We start from the raw sequence: 19,435 nt of genomic DNA on the forward strand, positions 1-19,435 counted from the left end.
GCCACCGCCACCGCCACCGCCATTCCCGCCACCAATCCCATTGCCATCGTCATGAACTGTTATGTCAGTTTTTGCGGTTGAAATGTCAAGGACAATGTCAGTAGCATTATGAATGTCAAAGCAGGAGGACATGGCGTTGTGGGGAAGTGGAAGGGAAGCAACAGAAAGGATACAGAGAAGAATCAGCCATGGGTTCCTGATCAAAGAGAACATTGCTACTGTTCTTCTTGAGATGAAACTAAGGACTGCATAATTCTAGTTTTATAGCCGTTCAATAGTGGTACTCATAATGATGACAGCTTGTATTATAGAATTCATATGTTCATAGATGGCCTCCGGCCCTCCACATGCAGCCATGCACGTGAAGTGCACTGCAAGCCATCTGCCACTCTCTCTCTCTCTCTCTCTCTCTCTCTGTTTCTCATAACCAAAAAATTGGCAAAAAATGAAGATTACTAAATCACATGCTCTTTTTTTCTAGCATGATAGTTTGAATTGGATTACAACCAAGCTGCTAGCCTTTGAGTCTCCGCAAAGAATTCAGAAAGCCTGAATCTCAGCCATCAGAACAGGAAGCACCATATAAAAGCATACCGCTTCAAGAAAAGTTGCAAAAAAAGGAAAAAAAAAAAACATAAGGCATCAAAATGTTCAAAATGACATCAGCCATCAACCTTATCCATCATATTATACAAACCTAAAAAATATACAATTTCATGAGTCACATGCCTGGCCTATACAAGGAGTTATGGCAGCTCCAACAATCCAACAGAAGCTAAATTCATGAAAACTGGAGTATTGATTAAAAGCATTATAGCTACGAGATGGTCAGTTTCTACCTATTTCTATCGACGGATGCTTGTTTGTGGTTCCAGTGTTGAGAGAATTTGCGGCATTGACATGCCACCAGATACGACAATTTCTGTAAAATGTCAGCATAATGCATTGTTAAGATTTGAAACAAAAAAAATTCTGTGATGTAGAAATTTTTTGTGACAATAACAAATGGGCACTAAGATAATCAAAAGTTTACCAATTCCTTCACGGACAGATAGATTGGGTCGAATTACATCGCATGAGTTAACCATAAACGTGTCACCAATATAGAGATGATTGGTGGGAACATACACGCAAAAGAGTTCCTCTTCACCAGAACCAGTCTGCAAATGGATGGTGTTATGTAAATGTAGAAATGAGAAGAAATATAAGTAAGAGCATGACGAGAAATTACTTAATTACAACCTACAAAAAAAACATTATAGTGCAACACATCTCATTCTTACAAAACTAACAAATTGTCATATCCAGAAATAATATCAGAGAAGAAGTGCAAAAATTATTCCCACATAAGATTACTTTGTCAAATCTTAATTAAGATTTCTGTCCATGCATGCATGCAGCTTCCCTCAGGGCTGGAGAGAGAGACAGAGAGAGAGAGTCCGTGTTTTAAAAACTAAGGAGAGAGAGAAGAGGAATCTGCAAATGTCCAGGAATTCAAGCGAATCACCTTGGAGGCATAATTCGGATAGAGAATAAATCAATCAGGCAACAGGTGTTGCGGGAAATCTTATAGGGAAGAAGATCAAATTGGTCATAAATGAAAGAGAAATATGGAGATGAATTATTCTATTACTACAAGCTTAAAATTCAACATATGAAATGGCTTTTATTTACAGGAAATAGGAGTTAATTCGTAGATACAAAAATCAAATAAAAAATAAATCTACCTGCACTGAAAGAAATAAGGATAATTAATCAAACTTTAATAAACATTCAAACAATTACAATTAAAAAATTCAAATATTCCTCTCTTTGAATGGCCAACCAGGCCTCATATGAACTTGGATTTCAAAGCAATCAAACGCTAGAAGCTTCACTTCATCTTATCAAATTCTATCTATAAGGATCCCTGTCTTCTACAAGCTTCTGGAAGGACATTGGAAGCTCCATAACATTGAGAATTCCTTTGTCCTTGAAAAAATTTCAATCCATGTTTGGCTTGAATTTAAGGGTGTCAATCCTCTTGGATTAAATAGAATAAAAATTTTGGTTTAAGTGAAGAAAAAAAAAGTTTTCAGATAATGGTCACTCCTTATAGTTTTTTTAGTTGCCATGCTTTCAATGAAAATAGGGACAATTATCTTGTAAAATTTTATGTGTAATTTTAAGTTTCTTTAATAGTTGTACGCATAACCCTTGAATTCTAATATTTTTAATTTATACTAATATTTTTTAAGCATGCCAGCTCATAAGCTGGCACATTGAGTCAAGGTTAGTTTCAATTTGATTTGTTAGTTTATCAAGTTCAGCCCGTATGCCACTTATTGACTTTAGTTACACCTATCAATCCATTCATAGCCCATAAAAAATTATATCAAGACATGGGCGGAGTATCATTTATTGATGATAATATTGTGAAAAATAAACGTGTTGTTTGAGCATATATAACAAAGAGAGTAGAAAATAGCCATTCGATGGCTAAAGAATGTGTGAATTTTAGGAAGGAAAATACTCACTTTCCCATTAAGTAAAACAATGTATGCATGTGTGTGTGTGTAGACACACACATCTGAGACTAATCCTCTTACAATTAGAGGGAAATTCAAATCATCATGATAAAAAGGAAAGGAATAAAACACAATAATGGATAATTAAGGAAGAATAATTTCTTCTCTCAAATGTAATACTAGCGGACCCACGGTTTCACAAATCATGTGCATATCAACAATCCCCCTCAAGTTGGGTTGCATACGTCACAATTCACAAACTTGCTTCTGAGATTACTAAAGTGGTAGCGAGGAAGAGCAAAGGTAAGAATATCAGCAATGGGTACTGAGTTGGGATATAGCTTAGTTGAACAACTCCTCCATTGACTTTCTCCAAGATGCAGGTGTCTGTCAATCTCTATAAGTTTAGTTCGATCATGGTGTACCAGATTCTTTGAAATACTAATGGTTGATTGACTATCAACAAACCTCTTAATAGTGTTTTGGTTCTTCATGTGAAATTCCACCCATAGTTTCTTTAGCCACATCCCTTCAAAAATTCCTAGGGTCAGGGCACAATACTTAGATTTTGCATTGTTTCTTGCCACCACAATTTACTTTTTTACTTCTCCAAGTAACCAGGTTACCTCACACAAAAGTATAGTAACATGTGGTAGATCTTATATCAATCAGTTCTCCTGTCGGCTAACATTAGTGTAGATCTCAAATTGGCGGTTCTCAGTTTTCTTGAATATCATTCCACATCCTCAAGTCATTCTTCGGTACCCCGGGATTCAAAAGACCGCTTCTAAATAATCTTCATTTGAATTGTACATATGTTAGCTCACTACACCCACATAAAAGGCAATGTCAAGTCTTGTATATGACAAATAAATAAGTTTCCCCACAAGCCTTTGATACCTCCCTTTTTCAACTAGAGTGTTATCCTCTCCTTCTGATATTTATGGATTGGTATCCATCGGAGCATCTGTTAGTTTGCATGCCAACATTCCTATCACCATTAATAAATTAAAGATATATTTTGTTTGGGATATCACAATGCTTTCTTTGGATTTAGTTATTTTCATTCTGATGAAGTATCTTAAAGTTCCAATATCTTTAATCTCAAACTCGGATGCTATTATTCTTTTGATTATTTCAAGTTCCCTTATGTCATTATCAGTAGAATAATGTCTACATATACAATTAGAATGACTCATATATTCTTGCTTTGATTTCACAAAAAAGTGTGATCAGCCAAACACTGATAGTACCCACTGGCAAGAATAGCCTTGATGAAAATTTCAATCCATAGTCTGGAAGATAGTTTCAATCCATACAATAATTTATTTAGTTTGCATACTAACTTGTTATTTGTGTTGTTTTTTAATCGTGGAGATATTTCCAAATACAATTCTTCCTCAAACCCCAATTAGGAAAAGCATTTCTAGTGTCTAGCTAATGTAAAGGCTAATCTTGCTTGCAGTCAATGACAATAATACTCTTACTGTGTTTAGTTTCACCACTTGTGCAAATGTCTCCTAGTAGTCGATCCCATAGAACTGAGCAAACACTTTTTCTATAAGTCTAGCCTTGAAGCATTCTATGCTCCCATCTGCTTTGTATTTAAAAGTGAATACCCATTTGCACCCTACCTCTTTTTTTAAGATGGGAGTGTTGTTATAAGATGGGACCTGCACATTATCCGAATTCTACACAAAAAAATTATAAGTGGACGATAATATTCCATAGGCCACAAATTTTTCTATCAAATATTTTGTACATTCTTGTGCTCCTTGTTCTTGGTGTTCAGGTGTTGAACCAACCTCTGCGTGAATACTTGGGATGTGCAGAGTTGGTTCCTGTGATTTGTATTCCTGATTTTGTATATTGTCTCTTACATGCCCAATAACATTTTTTTTCTTTCTGGTGCTCACACAAAGTTCATGATTCTAGGTGAGAGCTGTGGGAGGATTTAATGCAGTAGGTTCATTTTCCAGCTAATTTGTGATAATGGGGACAAGAGTGGGTTCATTAAAGATATGAAAGAGGTGAGCTTGAGGTTCTTGAATAGTATTTCAAATCAGATATTCACTCCAACTCTCCCCCTGAATGTTAAATTTGTGATAATATGATTGATTTAAAAAAGTGACATCCATGGTGTTATAATTTTTTTGTGTTTCTGAAGAGTAGCATTTATATCTCTTTTTATTTGAAGAGTAGCCCACAAAGATGCATTTAATTGAACTGGGATCAAGTTTAGTCTGATGTGGTTGATGTAGATGAATAAAATGGATGCAACCAAAAATATTTAATGTAGATTAAAGATCAAGGATTGAATGTGAGGACTGAATATGAGGGTAGGATTTTATGAGGGTTGAGAAGTTTGTTAAAATTTAGAACTCTATTGGGCATTCTATTTATGAGATAAATGGATGTAAGAATTGCATCCCTCCAAAAGTGTTAGTGAATAGGATTAAACAGGCCACTTCAAGAGATGTTTGTTCTATCTTTCAGTCACACCATTTTGTTGGGTGTGTCAACACAAGAGCTTATATGAATGATATCATGTTTTGATAGATAAGAAAGGGGAATGGAGTTGTAATAGTCTTTTAAATTATCGATTTTGAGAATTTAAACTTTGTTCTGAAATTGGTTGAGAATCATATTGTGGAAGATTTTAAATATACTAGCAATTTCAAATTTTTCATTCATGAGAAATTTCCAAACGATTCTGGTGTAGCATATTTATTTTTTTTATTTTTTAGGACCCCCAAATATCATTATGAACCGTGGAGAAGAGATTTGTTAACATATATTTCAGGTGCTAGTACACTTGTGAAGTATTTTTGGCCAGTTGACAAATTTCATACTGATAACTACTAGACTTTTTATTGATAATCAAATGGGGAAAAAAATTTTCAATAAAAAAAAAAGTTAGGATCCTAAGGCAAAAATGTCATAACATAAATTGACTCTCATAAGAAATAGGCTCAGATACAAAATTCAATTCAAAGGATTGTAAATGATAGGACATTCCTTTTAAAGTGGGAGTCCTAGTGAATAGATAAATTTCATGATGGATGTTAGAACTGTCAATCCTCTTCCCCGAATCTATCACCTAAAATTCACATATATTAAGATAGAATTTATTAACAAAATGCATGCCACGAGTAACTTTACTGATAGACAATAAATTATACTTAAGTTTAGAAACATAAAAGCATAGATTGAAGAATAAGGTCTTTTGTGAGATCCACACTTTCTCTTCCTTTCAGAAATGAAAGTGAGTCATCTAAAATTCTAACTACAATCTAGCGCTTGCAAGAATGGAAGGATTGAAAATAGTGATAGCACGTCATGCGTTCAAATGATCCAGGGTCCACTATCCAAGGTTAATTCTTCATGTTGAGAGCAACAAGAGCAAAGGAAGACTACATTATTGTGTTAGAAGGCTAGTATAAAGCTCAAAATATTGTCCCAAAAGTTATTCCTTATTGAATAGATTATATTCATGAGGCTTGGCTTCCATTGATGGTGTGTTTACCTAATTTCTCCATCACATTTCACTTGTTGGGCTTCCAATTTACAAGTTTTCCATAAATTTTTCAACACTTCTTTAAATGGCCAAGCTTCTTGCAATATTCACACCACGGTCTGTTCCTCTTTGATTTGTTATCATAAGATAATCTGTGAGTATATAAAGCCAAGTTGTCCATATTTGATGTAATGGAATTGTCTACCACCATGAATTTCTTCCTGCTCTCTTCCCTTCATTCTTCAGCAAAGACTTTATGAATTGAGGTAAGATGTTTGATCCTCATGATTCTTCCTCTGACTTCATCTAGTTCTTTGTTGAGTCCTAAAAGGAACTTAAAGGTTCTCTTCTGTTCAACAATGATTTTGTAAAGAGCAGAGTCTTATACGCACCTCTATGTGTATGTTTCATACATATTTAATTGAAGCCAATATTTGGAGAGAATGTTGAAGTATTGAGTAACATTCAGCTCACCATGTCGTTGGTCGTGTAATCAAGTTTCCATGTCAAACTTAGAGATGCTGTCAACACTTGAATATATTTACCTTGCAGTATCCTATATTTCTTTTGTCATTTTGTACATAAGATAATTTTCTTCAATTTCTATGGACATGGAGTTGACAGGCCATAACATGACCATATGGTATTCAGTTTTCCACGCCTGATATTAAGGATCATTAATTTCTGGTGCATGAATTTTCTCAGTGAAATGATCATTTTTCCTTTACCACAGATGTACATGAAAATTGATTGGGACCACGGGAGAAAATTATTGCCATGCTGCTCGTGATTGGTGATGCAGGAAGAGATTTCAGATATTGCTGAACTCAACATCCTAGGTTTAGATTGTGAAGTAACTTCTGAAGAGAAGAAGTATCTTTCATCTCGTATTTGTTCGTCATGACAAACAGCGAAACTATCTATCACCGACATAGAATCAACGCAAACTGTCTAACCTTGACACAGGATTTCCTCTACAGCGAAAAATTGTCTCTTGCCAACACAAGCTCTATACAAACTATCTGTCACCGACACAGGCTCTATACAAACTATCTGTCATCGACACAGGAATTGGTGCCAAAGAGAAGGGTTGCTTGTCGTTCGATTTGGGATTGCTGCCCAAAGCACACCATGAGAAAAAAATCACGTCTGCTATTTCTGCTGCCTGGGATTTCCGCCGGAGACAAAATTGCACAAACCTCATGATGATATGATGATTCTTGGCAGAGTGAAAATCAGTTCGATGATTTCCACGAGAAAGAGAAAATCGCATTAGGCTGATGGTGATTCCCACTAACAGAAAATCGGGTTGACGATTTCCGCTAGAAAGAGAAAATCGAAGAATTCCCTTTCTCTACCGAGCAACCCCTTTAAAAGAAACAGCAGAAGTCTGTGGGGCAACTCTCGCCTGAAGGGAAAGAAGCGGGAGAGTGAGTAGAGAGCCAGGTAGGGCCTTTAGAGAGGACTGCATTGGTTGCAGAAAGATCTAGAGTTTGGTCCCTATTTATGATACCAATTGAATTTTTGGAGGAAAAACTCACTTTTCCATTAAGCAAATAGCATATGTATGTATAACAATCAAAAGGATATTCAAATCATTATGATAAAAAGTAAAGAAATAAAACATAATAATGGATAATTAAGGGAGAATAATTTCTTTCCTCAAATGTAATAATAGAGGATCCAGGGTTTCCCAAATCAAGTGCATATCAATAGAATGTACAAGAATTAAGAAAGAGTAAATAAAAATGAATATAGCTACAAGTTTTGTAAAATATTTTGTGAATAAGAGCATCAAAACCTAATACAACATTCAACATAATGAACTGACTAACATGGACCCAACTCTTTCTTGATGAGACTTTCATAACCTATTCATAGATCCATTGAAGGTGCCTAGGTGAATAAAATCTATGGATATTTTCCTTATTTCCCGAAATAGGGTGTAATAAAAGGATAATAACCATAAAAGCAACATAATTATACTTTATGTTATGTTTGAACTATAGAGTTATTTTATATAATTGTATCTCCTTTAAATGATATAGCCACTATGTAAAGAATCAACTAGTTGTTCTTCAAATTGCCTTTGACTATTAAATATTGGAACCAAATGGTTGCTATATATTCTCCTCCCCTCTTCTCTTCGCTTGAGAGTTTTGTTCTCTTTCTCAATCCTCTCTTTACCTCTCAATCTTTCCCCCTCTTTCTCTCTCTCTAAATTCAACTGCAATATCAAGGAAAGAGAAGGGCTAAGCCATTGTGATTTCCCATCCAAATAGAGAATGGTTTATAAGTATCTCTTTAAATGTCGGGGATAAAGCTAGCAATAATAAATAAGAGTGCTACATTATGATAAAGATTCAAAATGTTTACATTATACACCAATAACTCTATGAATCAGTGTTAATATGCAATTGGACAAAATTTGGATTGAATGATATAGCAATAAAAATCCCAAAAAGAAACAATAAGGAAACGTGTTTATAGGATTGAGCAGCCACAAATGAGAAGAGGAAAGAGGGAGGATGTTGAGCCTACTAAAGCAAGCTGCCCTCCAGTCGAGAAGTTTGGCATTGGGGAATCAGGCTATGCTGGAAAAGTTTGAAGTGCGTCAATTTAATGGAAATAAAGTTGACACTGGAACAACTAGAAATAGATGATTTTGATATTGCGATGGCACTACTAACCCAAGAGATTTTGATTCAATCAAGTCAATCCCTAGCAATTAGCAACATATCTAGTGTAGAGATTGGCGTGCCCTAGTTTGAATTACTATTTAGGATGGACTGATATGGATACGGGAGCACGAATACAATGAGACATGACACAGGGCACGCTTATTTTTGAAAATATAAAACATCAACACATCTTCGACGTATCATTAACCCTGAATAAATAAGTAATATATATAATCACATAACTTGCATATGAAATAAATAAATAAATAAATAATATACAATAACAAGCCTTTATCTCACTAAGTGGGGTCGGATACATTAAAAAATTTTTTTCATTTAATTTTTCTCCATTGCGTTCCATTGAGTGTCATATTTTAATTTAATTCTATTAAATTAATATCATTTTTTATACAATATGCTTAAGTCTTTCTAGGTCTACCTCTACCTTTCTTAACAAAAGTCGAATCTAAAACATTTCTCGTAACTGTATCATTAGATGGTCGACGTTTAAGACCATCTAAAACGACTCTCTCAATTTTTTTCCTCCACTGGAGCTACACTAAACCTATCATAGATACATCCACTTAAGTATTCTCATCTCAACAATAACTTAGTTTTTTATGCTTCTCTTTTAAAGGCAAACATTTAACGCCATAGAGAATTGCAGGTCTCACCACCATCTTATAAAACTTTTTTTTTAGTCTAAGCTATATTTTTCTATCACACAAGAGGCCCAAAGCATTCCTCAACTTCAACAAACCAACTTGAATTCTACTAATAACATCCCCATCTATATCACAATCACTTTGAACAATAGACCTGAGATATCTACAGCGTTCACACATTTTAATAATTTGATCACCATAGTTATAACTCTGCCACTAAAACTACTACTACTAAAATTACCTTCCATGTATTCAGTTTTAGTTCTACTCAAACGAAGGCCTTTAGACTCCAATGTAGTCCTCTATAATTGAAGTTTATCCTGAGTTTTTTCTCTAGCCTTATCCAAAAAAAGGATATCATCAGCGAAAAAACATAAACTTAGATACATCCTCTTGTAAATATTCAGGAACATCCATAACTAAAGCAAAAATATATGGGCTTAAAGCCGAGCCCTGATGTAATCCAACAGAAATAAGTAAATATTTGGTCAATCCTCCTATTCAAACACAAGTAACAGTTCTAGTATACATATCTTTAATTACTTGAATATAAGTCATATCAACATTTTTCTTCTCTGAACTCTCCAAAGGATATCTCTTGGAGCATTATCGTAAGCTTTTTCTAAATCAATAAAAAACATATGTAGATCCTTATTCTCTCTGTACTTCCATCAAACCTCTCAATAAATGTATTGCTTCCATAGTAGACTTGCTCGGCATAAATCCAAACTGATTATGAGAAATCTTTGCAATACATCTTAACAATACATCTTAACCTATCATCTTAACCTATGTTCAATTAATCTCTCCCATAATTTTAAAGTGTGACACATTAAGTTAAATTCTCTATAATTTGCACACTCTTGTGCATCACCTTTATTCTTAAAAATGGGGACCAAAGTACTCTTCCTCCGCTACTCAAGCATCTTTTTAGCTTTTAAAATAATATTGAAGATTTTAGTAAACCAAGAAACTCTCAAATCTACTAAATATTTGCACACTTGAATTGGGATATCTTCAGGTTCTAAAGACTTCCCACCCTTGGTTTTCTTTAGAGCCTCCTCAACTTTTTTTTACTAATGCGGTGGTAAGAATGAAACATTTTATTACTATTAATGATATTAAGATCACTAATGTTGATCATATTTTCAAAAACTTCATCAAAAAATTTATTAAAATAACTCACAATTATGTTGAATATCCCTTTCTAAGAAAAACCCTTTTTGATTTTCATATTTAAAACACTTTACTTAGTTAAATGTTTGTTTTTCATTTATCATTATTTGGCTAGTTTATACATAAACTTTTCACCATCTTTAATATCTAATCTATTATAAAAATTACTAAAAGCAAAATTTTCAGCGTCACAAATTATTCTCTTTTAGACTCTCTACAGGTTATTTTATAATTTTCTCAGTTCTCTATGTTTTTACATTTAAACGAATTTTTATAACATAACTTCTTATATTTTATCTTTTATTGCACATTATTATTCCAGTACCAACTATTTTTATTTATAGAAACTATTTTTGTTTATAGAAACATTTGTTTCGATTCTTTAAGTACATATTTTGTCACTTCTTTAATAGTGTTTGTTACTTTATCCCACATAGAATTTATTTCATGATGAACATCCCAAATCTTGAAATCTTGAAGTTTAATCATAAAAATAATTTTATTTATCTTTTAGATGCCCCATCTAATTCTATGAAAATGATTCCTAGTATTCTAATATTTTATAGTTTTTCATCTTAAAATACAAAATAAATAGTCGATGTTGAGTACTTAAATCCTTACTTATATTCCCGATATTATCTTATTCTCATAAAAAAATAATCAATTTGTGTTTTATCAGATCCATTCTTATAAGTAATAATATAATCATCTTTTTTCTTGAATAAAGTATCAACAATAATAAAATCATAAGCTAAAGCAAAATCTAATATGGCTCTACCTCCTTCATTAATCACACCAAAACCGTAGCCACCATTACTATTTCTAAAGTCTTCTACCACTCTACAGACATGTCCATTTAAATCTCCTCCAATAAAAATCCATTTTTCAAGAGGGATCATTTGTATTAGGTTTTCTAAGTCATTCTAGAAATTTTTCTTTAGGAACCTATATCAAAACCTACTTGAGGAGCATAAACATTTATAATGTAAAAAATCTTAGTATCAACAATAATCTAAAGGATTATAATTCTATCTCCAATTCTGCTAAATTTTATAACATTATCTTTCAAACTCTTATCTATAATTACACCTACACCACTTCTAGTGCAATTCTTAAATACCAAAGTTTAAAATATAAATTATCAATCTACTTTTGTATTAGGTCTTTTAGGTCATTCCAGAATTTTTCTTTAGGAACCTATATCAAAACCTATTCGAGGAGCATATGTTGGGTAATGTAGAGATTTGATCCATCGAATTTAATTAGCTTCCTAATTAAGTATCTCACCTACCGCTCACCTACCACACCCACCTACCGCACACCTACCGCATCTCACCTACCGCTCCCACCTACCGCTCTCATAGTTTCTAAAAATAGTCTCTTTTGGTTTAAAGGAAATGCAAGTCAAGAAAGGCCAAGCCAAGTCAACTTGAGAGCAGATAGAAAGAGAGGAAGAGAGAGAGAAAGAGGAAGGGAGAGAAGAAAATAGAGATTTTCTTGTAAATGTCGAGGCGTTCGACGGTGTAATTCTTCAAAGTAGTAAAATCCTCTGCAGCTCCGTGGACGTAGGCAAATTTGTCGAACCACATAAATCTGTGTGACGCTCTGGTGTTTTTTTGCGTGCAATTTTACTCGTTCCATTTTTTACTTTATTATCGTCATTTTTCATAACAACTGGTAGCAGAGCTTTGGTTCGAATCTAAGAAAGAACGATGGGCGGAGACGAAGTGATGACACGGAGACGAAGTGATGAAAGTGATGACATCGGGGATCGAGAAGTTCAATGACACAGATTTTGTTTGCTGGAGGATGCAGATAGAAGACTACATCTATGGGAAAAAACTTCATCTTTCGTTATTGGGAGAAAAGACCTGAAATGACGTCCAGAAAAGATGGACGAGGCAGAATGAATCTGTTGTATCGACAGGTTCTGGGGGTTATACGATTAACAATGTCGAGATCGGTTGCCCACAACGTCATCAAGGAGAGAGGACTACTGCAGATCTCATGGCGGTTTTATCAGATATGTATGAAAAGCCATCGGCGAATAAAAATGTACATTTGATGAAAAAGTTATTCAACTTGAAGATGATGGAATGTGTGTCTATTGCTCAACACCTGAATGATTTCAACCCTATCACAAATCAGTTGTCGTCTGTTGAAATTGATTTTGATGATGAGATACGTGCGTTGATATTGTTGGTTTCATTGCCAAATAGCTGGGAAGCTATGAGGATGGAAGTTAGTAATTCTGCAGGTAAATTTAAGTTGAAATATGATTATATTCGTGATTTGATTTTGACTGAGGAGGGCGCAGGAAAGATTCTGGCGAGATCTCAAGTTCGACGCTGATTGTTGATTCCAGAGGGAGATCACAAGATAGAAACTCAAACCGTGAAAGATCAAAATCAAATTCAGGTCAGCAGGCAACCTGCTGGAATTGTGATAGTGTTGAAATCCTAAGAAGGAGAATGATGATACTAATGTTGTATCTGAAGTAATACAGGATGCACTATTTCTGACAGTTTACAGTTCTGTTGATGACTGTATATTGGATTCAGGGGCTTCCTTCCATACATCTTCCCGTCGGGAGTTAATGTGAAATTATGTTGCAGGTAACTTTGGGAAGATACATCTGGATGATGGAAAGCTCTGGACGTGGTGGGGATGGGAGGTATTGATATTACACTCCCTAACAAGAGCAAATGGATTTTACAAAAGGTTAGGCACGTTCCTGAATTGAAGAAAAACCTCATCTTTGTTGGACAACTCAATGAGGGTGGTCATTCGATGGTGTCCTCAGATAGCACCTGGAAGGTTAACAAAGGAGCATTAGTATTAGCTCGGGGTAAAAAAACCGACACACTATATATGACTACAGGTTTACTCAGGCGTGAACACATAAGTCAGAGGCGTATTATGGGGAAGCAGAAGAAGATCCATTTCTTGAAAAGTGGCAGAGCGCCAAAGGCGAGAAAATCGGACCATCTACAGACAAAATGGTGGAAAATCAAAGAGTTATGAAGAAATCTTGCAAGATGAGAATTCGAGCAAGTGAGAGTTAACCAAGAAGGAGGAGACGGATTCCCTGTCAGGATTCCCTGTCAGGGAACAGGGAATCAGAATTGGGAGCTGACAGAACTTCTATGAAGAAAGAAGGCATTGCACAACAAGTGGGTGTACCGAGTGAAGACTGCACTTGGTGGCAGTAAGAGGTACAAGACTGAACTTGTTAACTTGTGATTTCAGCAGGGGCAGGATATTGCTCATGCAGTGGAAGTTGTAAGCAGATACAGGAGTAACCCAGGAAAGAGCTTGATGGCACAAGACTACGTTGACGGTGATATGTTAACTGAGGGTGTTACTCGCGAGAAGCTGAAATTCTGCTCGACTTTAACTGGTTTTCTGACATGAAGACAAGGACTTTGAGTTGCAGAAGTGGAGGATATCATGTTTGAGGAAAAGGTCGGCACAGCTAGTGGATGATGCAACTAGTAGGTGATGCATTCAGTGTCTCAGTTTTCAAGTGAGAGAATTGTTGGGTAATGTAGAGACTTGATCCACCGAATTTAATCAGCTTCCTAATTAAGTATCTCACCTACATCCCACCTACCACTAGGGCTGTCAAAAAAGCTCGTTGTTCGAGAACAGTTCGTGTTCGATTCGCCAGAGCGTTCTTGTTCGATTCGTTCGATAAGCAAACGAGACGAACACAAACAATTTTTTTCGTTCGGTTTGCTAAACGAACCAAACACGAACAGTGATGCGTTCGTTCGTGTTCGAATCGTTATTGTTCGAAATAAAAAAAAAAAATATATATATATATATATATATATAATTTATGATATTTTAAAAAAAATTAAATTTTATAAATTATAATATATAATAAATTAATAATAATAATATATTAATATACTACATTAGTAATATACTAATATAGATATTTTTCGCTTTTTCTCCCATTCGTTTTCTCATCTCTCACGCCGCTCTCTTCTCACAGTCTCACGCCGCTCTCCTCTCACGGAAGCACGACTGCACGAGCGCAGCCGATCTCTCTCTTCTTCGGCTGCTCCTTCTCTCAAGATCGTGAAAAACTTGACTGCGAGAACCATCTTCTTCTATCAAAATCGCGAAAAGCCTCTCTCGGCGAGAACTTGTCTCAAAATCGCAAAAATCGTTGTCTCGGTGAGAGCTTAGAGTTGATTTTTTGTGTTCGTTCTCTAATCTGTACTTCTATTTTTCTTTGATAAAAGGTATTTTTCCTCGGTGAGTCGGCCTTGGATCGACCCGGTATTCTTGCTTAGGTGTTCTTATACTTCGGTTGCTCGGTATTCTTGCTTGGTTGATCGATATTCTTGTTTGGTTTTCTGTAATATTTCATGTTTATCTTCAGGTAATCAGGTTTGCCTCTTAGCTTAAATTTTTAGAAATTTTTTTCGGTTTATTCTTGTTTGGTTTTCTGAAATTTTTTGTGTGGAACCTAGATTTTGAAGTTTCTGATATTTAAATTTTTTGTGTGGAACTTGAGAGGATTAAACCTGAAAACTGTTTTTTATGATAATTTTTTGTGTGGAACTGTGTACATATAGCCATGCTGATTTTTAGGAGTGGACTTCACAGCTTTAATTAAAACAATTAGAATGATATCTTTAATTTCAAACTAGTTTGATTAATCTGATTTTTACTATTCATCTAATATAATAATTAAGAAGTTGAGGCTATTAGGCCACAAGAGCTGCCAGAAACTCTAGGTACGGGGAGGGAGGCGTTAGGCAATTAGTCACCAATGTGTTCAAGTTAGTATCCAAAAAAAAAAAAAACTTTAAATTTGCAATATTCAGGACTTAATAGCCACCAGTTCAGTTTGATAGGCTAGCTAATTAGGAATCAGTTTAGCTACTTAGTTCTCAAAGTTTTAGCAACAGTTTTCCCCTTCTAATCAATAAATCTTAGTTAAGAATCTAAAGTAAACATTCACCAGGATAATCTCTTGTATCTCCATGTAACCAATAATATGATTTTAAGAATGGTTACTTCGTTTAATTTCACAAATAAAACTAAAAAAAACAAGCAGATTAAACTAATGTTAGTCCCCATTATTATTTTTCTTTTCTTTCCTTCTTGATGAAATCCGGGTATGTGTGCCTATTTTGCTATGTTAATGTTCGTGTGCCTATTTTGCTATGTTAATGTTCAAAAATCTGCTTCTGCTGTTAAAATCTGTAGCCTGCTTCTGTTTTTTTAACATTTAATATCCAATTGGTCTCAAATTGGAAAGCTTTTAATGTTTTACTGTTAGCAACTTATTATTTCACATGCTTATGCATTTGTTCTATATGCTTGTCTTTGCAATACAGATGACAAAGCTTGCAATTATCCCCTGTACTGTTCTGTTAGAGACTCTCTTCTTCAGAAAGAAGTTCAGGTCTGTTTTATACACATTGTGAGGCGGATATTGTAGGATAAAGATTAGTTTGTTTTACAGTCATATACATTTGTTAAGTATTAACTCTTAACAAAGCTGATATCATTGCACACTTGAAATTTATCTCATTCTTTTTTTTGAACATTGAAGATGTGCTGATTCTTGGAGGATGAATAAAATATTCTTACGTGGACAAAATGATCAACATGTTGACGACCATTTTGTAGTTCAAATAAGTGCAACAGCAAGCGTTCTTATATTTTCACCCAGATGTACTCTGGAAACAAAGTCTTTGAGTAGCAATTGATGAGATCTTAATGTTGTTGAAGCCTGCATTGGAAGAGGCTTCCATCTCTGAGATAGCTCCAGCCTCCAGATGACAAACCGAATAAAATGTTGGGAGAACTTGATACTTTAGTTAATGAAGCGAACGAACTACTTGGAAATTGGCATCAAACGATGAGTACAGTTTTCTCTGTATGTACAATAACAACCTCTTTTTTTGTTTTGATTGCATGCCTATATTATAATAATCACTTTGTAACCGGGACAATGAAAAGATTTAATGAAAATCTTTCAACTGTTTCCCCTATAAAATGAAATTCTTGTTTGCTAAAAACTTAAAAATATTATGCCATTCAGTTCTCTGCTGCATATTGTTATCTTTTCATTGTGCTCCTTATTCTGTCGGTTCAATGAGAAGGGAATTAATTTAAAAACTCCTGCAAGCTTTTATCATCAGTATCATTGGTTGATTTTTCTTCTAAAAGAGAGTAATCATTTTTATAGAAGTACATTTTGCATCTACCGGTAGTGCGATGCATGTCGTCTTCGAAACTTTTTGTTGGAGGTTTGGCTTCCTACTTGATCATCAATTCTATCTTCAAGCAAGAATTTTGGATAATTTACATACATTGCACTCAGTTCTTATGTATTTACATATCTAACACCTAAAACTTCAATTTTTACATATATGCCACCACCTCATATGAAAAATGTGTATTTCACTTTTTAAAAGTTAAAACAGTGGTATTTTTTTATATGATATGAAATGGTTGGTTGGTAAAAATGTAAAAAAACAAAGTTTAGATGTTCAATGCCTAAATACATAGGAATCTGGTGGTATGCATGTAAATGCCTCAAGAATGTTTTACTAACTCTTTCCGGGATATAGGACTGTCTTATAGCACAGATGATCAGAGCCTTAGAGACGTTTTTTCGGGTTACGGCGAAGTTGTTGACGGTATGATTTGTTGTTTTTAAGTTTTTATGGATCAAAATGGTTATTTTTTGTAATTTTTTTAAACTAAACTCGATCAATTTTGTTCCAGCGAGGGTTATCACTGATCGGGAGTCTGGCGCGGTTATGGTGGTGGTGGAGGTCATGGTGGAGGTGGTGATGACTTTGGCAGTGGAGGTGCCGGTGGTGGTTTTGGTAGCGGGGGAAGATACAATTTTAATAAGGGTGGGAGAAATAATGAAGATTTTAAGGGTGATTATGATGTTGGTGATGATTATGCAAACAAAAGAGGCTAATCATACTTAACTCATTCTTCTGAAATGAGCAGACTGAAGGATTAAAGATGAATGAATGTTGGGATTTCTAGAATCTAGAGTGAATTTTTGAGCATTTATGAAGATTAATTGAAATGTAAAATCATCTTTAATCCTTAGATATTTAAACAATATTTATTTTCTTGTTGCTTTTCAGCTCTTTATATAATATATATTTTGTTGCAAGTGTTATGTTGCTGGATGAGAATTGAAACAAATAGGATTCATGCTTTTAAGCATTGCTGTTGTTCTGTTGTTTTTTTTTTTCTTTTAAAAAGTTACGTACATGATCTATATGGGAAAACATTCAATTTAAAATATAAAATTTTTGATGTTAGACATGTAAAATTGTAAATACATAAGAATTAAGTGGTATGAGTGAAAATTTAGAGAGAGAGAGAATTTCGAACATTTTGAACATTACGAATTCGAACGATTCAAACAATTCGAACAATTCGAACAATTCGAACAAAAACGAACCGAACACGAACATACTCTTCACGAACAATTTCGAACACAAGCCTATTTCAAACAAACTATATTTCAAACGAACCGAACACGAACATGAGCACTGTTCGTTCGTGTTCGGTTCGTTTACACCCCTACCTACCGCTCTCATGGTTTCTATAAATAGTTTCTTTTGATTTAAAGGAAATGCACAAGGCCAAATCAAGTCATCTTGAGAGCTAAGAGAAAGAAAGGAAGAGAGAGAGAGAGAGAGGAAGGGAGAGGAGAAAAATGACGACAATAAAGTGAAAATTCTCTATCTGCATCCTCCAGTATCTAAAATCCGTGTCGTCGAACTTTTCGATCCCCGAAACCTTCACTTCGTCTCTGGCCATCGTTCTTCCTCAGATCCGAACCGGGGCTCTGATACCAGTTGTTGCAGAGACCACAATAGACATGTGGTATTGCAGACTTGGACACATGAGTCAGAGGTATGAAAGAGCTTCACTCCAGAGACAAGCTACCAGAACTGAAGTCCGTTGATTTTGACATGTGTGAAAGTTGCATCATAGGGAAGCAGAAGAAGGTCAGTTTCCTGAAAGGTGAAATTTGATGTATTTACTGTGTTCAAAACTTGGAAGGTCATGGTTGAGATAGACACAGATCTAAAACTAAAATGTTTGAAATCTGAAAATCGTGGTGAGTAGATCGACGGTGGGTTCAAGGAGTACTGTGCAGCTCAGGGTATCAGAATGAAGAAGACCATTCCGGGAACACCGCAGCAAAATGGAGTTGTAGAACTGTTGACCTCATTTTTGTGAGGTCTTCTCTTCTCCTCCTTAGAGCCTTGGATCTAGTTCTAGGAGTTCTTATTGACCGCCTTAGAAAACTAGAATTGAGACTCATCCTTTTAGAAAATTCTAGCCAATTCCAATTTTCCTTTGATGTCTAGCATCTTTGGCACAAAATCATCGTCTTATGAACGAGCGGTTATGGGCTATTTTGCGAAGATTCAAGGGAAATGTTCCAAATAGGACTTCAAGCCTTAGGAAGACATCGTCACGACTCTTTTTCGTCACATACACACATCACCACGACTCTTTTTCGTCACATACACACATCAACGGCACAAAGTTCACAGAATTGCACGAAATCGGACTTCAATTAAGCCCAAGAGACGGGTGAAAATGTGAACATCTCCGGATGACCTCAGACGACAAAATAGATTGCGCCAACGCGTCCGGGATACCAATTTTGGTAGGAAAGGACACACATATTGTCATACTTTCGACACAAGAAAATTGGCACGCAAATCAATGAATTCGTCAGAACGACTTACGGCGGCGAAACGGATCGCGTCAATGCGTCCGGAGCATCAAAATTACCTAAAAGGAACATCCAATTTGCAATGATATCACACGAATTAAAATGTGCAAAGCAAATTTTTACTTTAAAAATTAAAG

General features: G+C 35.0%; 1 protein-coding gene across 1 annotated transcript in view; it reads right to left on the bottom strand.

Moving 5' to 3' along the window:
- Nucleotides 1–618: 618 nt before the first annotated feature.
- The window catches only part of LOC110021234 (protein LIKE COV 1-like), a 50,103-nt gene continuing 31,286 nt past the window's right edge, over nt 619–19,435 (bottom strand). The window contains exons 6-7 of the mRNA XM_020719648.1: nt 1,034–1,160; nt 619–922 (exon numbers count right to left, since the gene is read on the bottom strand). Of these exons, the coding sequence (XP_020575307.1) occupies nt 846–922; nt 1,034–1,160 (204 nt within the window). The 3' untranslated portion in view covers nt 619–845. The remainder of the gene's footprint in view (nt 923–1,033; nt 1,161–19,435) is intronic.

Source organism: Phalaenopsis equestris, unplaced genomic scaffold (genome assembly GCF_001263595.1).
Source record: "Phalaenopsis equestris unplaced genomic scaffold, ASM126359v1 Scaffold000124, whole genome shotgun sequence".
NCBI lineage: Eukaryota > Viridiplantae > Streptophyta > Magnoliopsida > Asparagales > Orchidaceae > Phalaenopsis > Phalaenopsis equestris.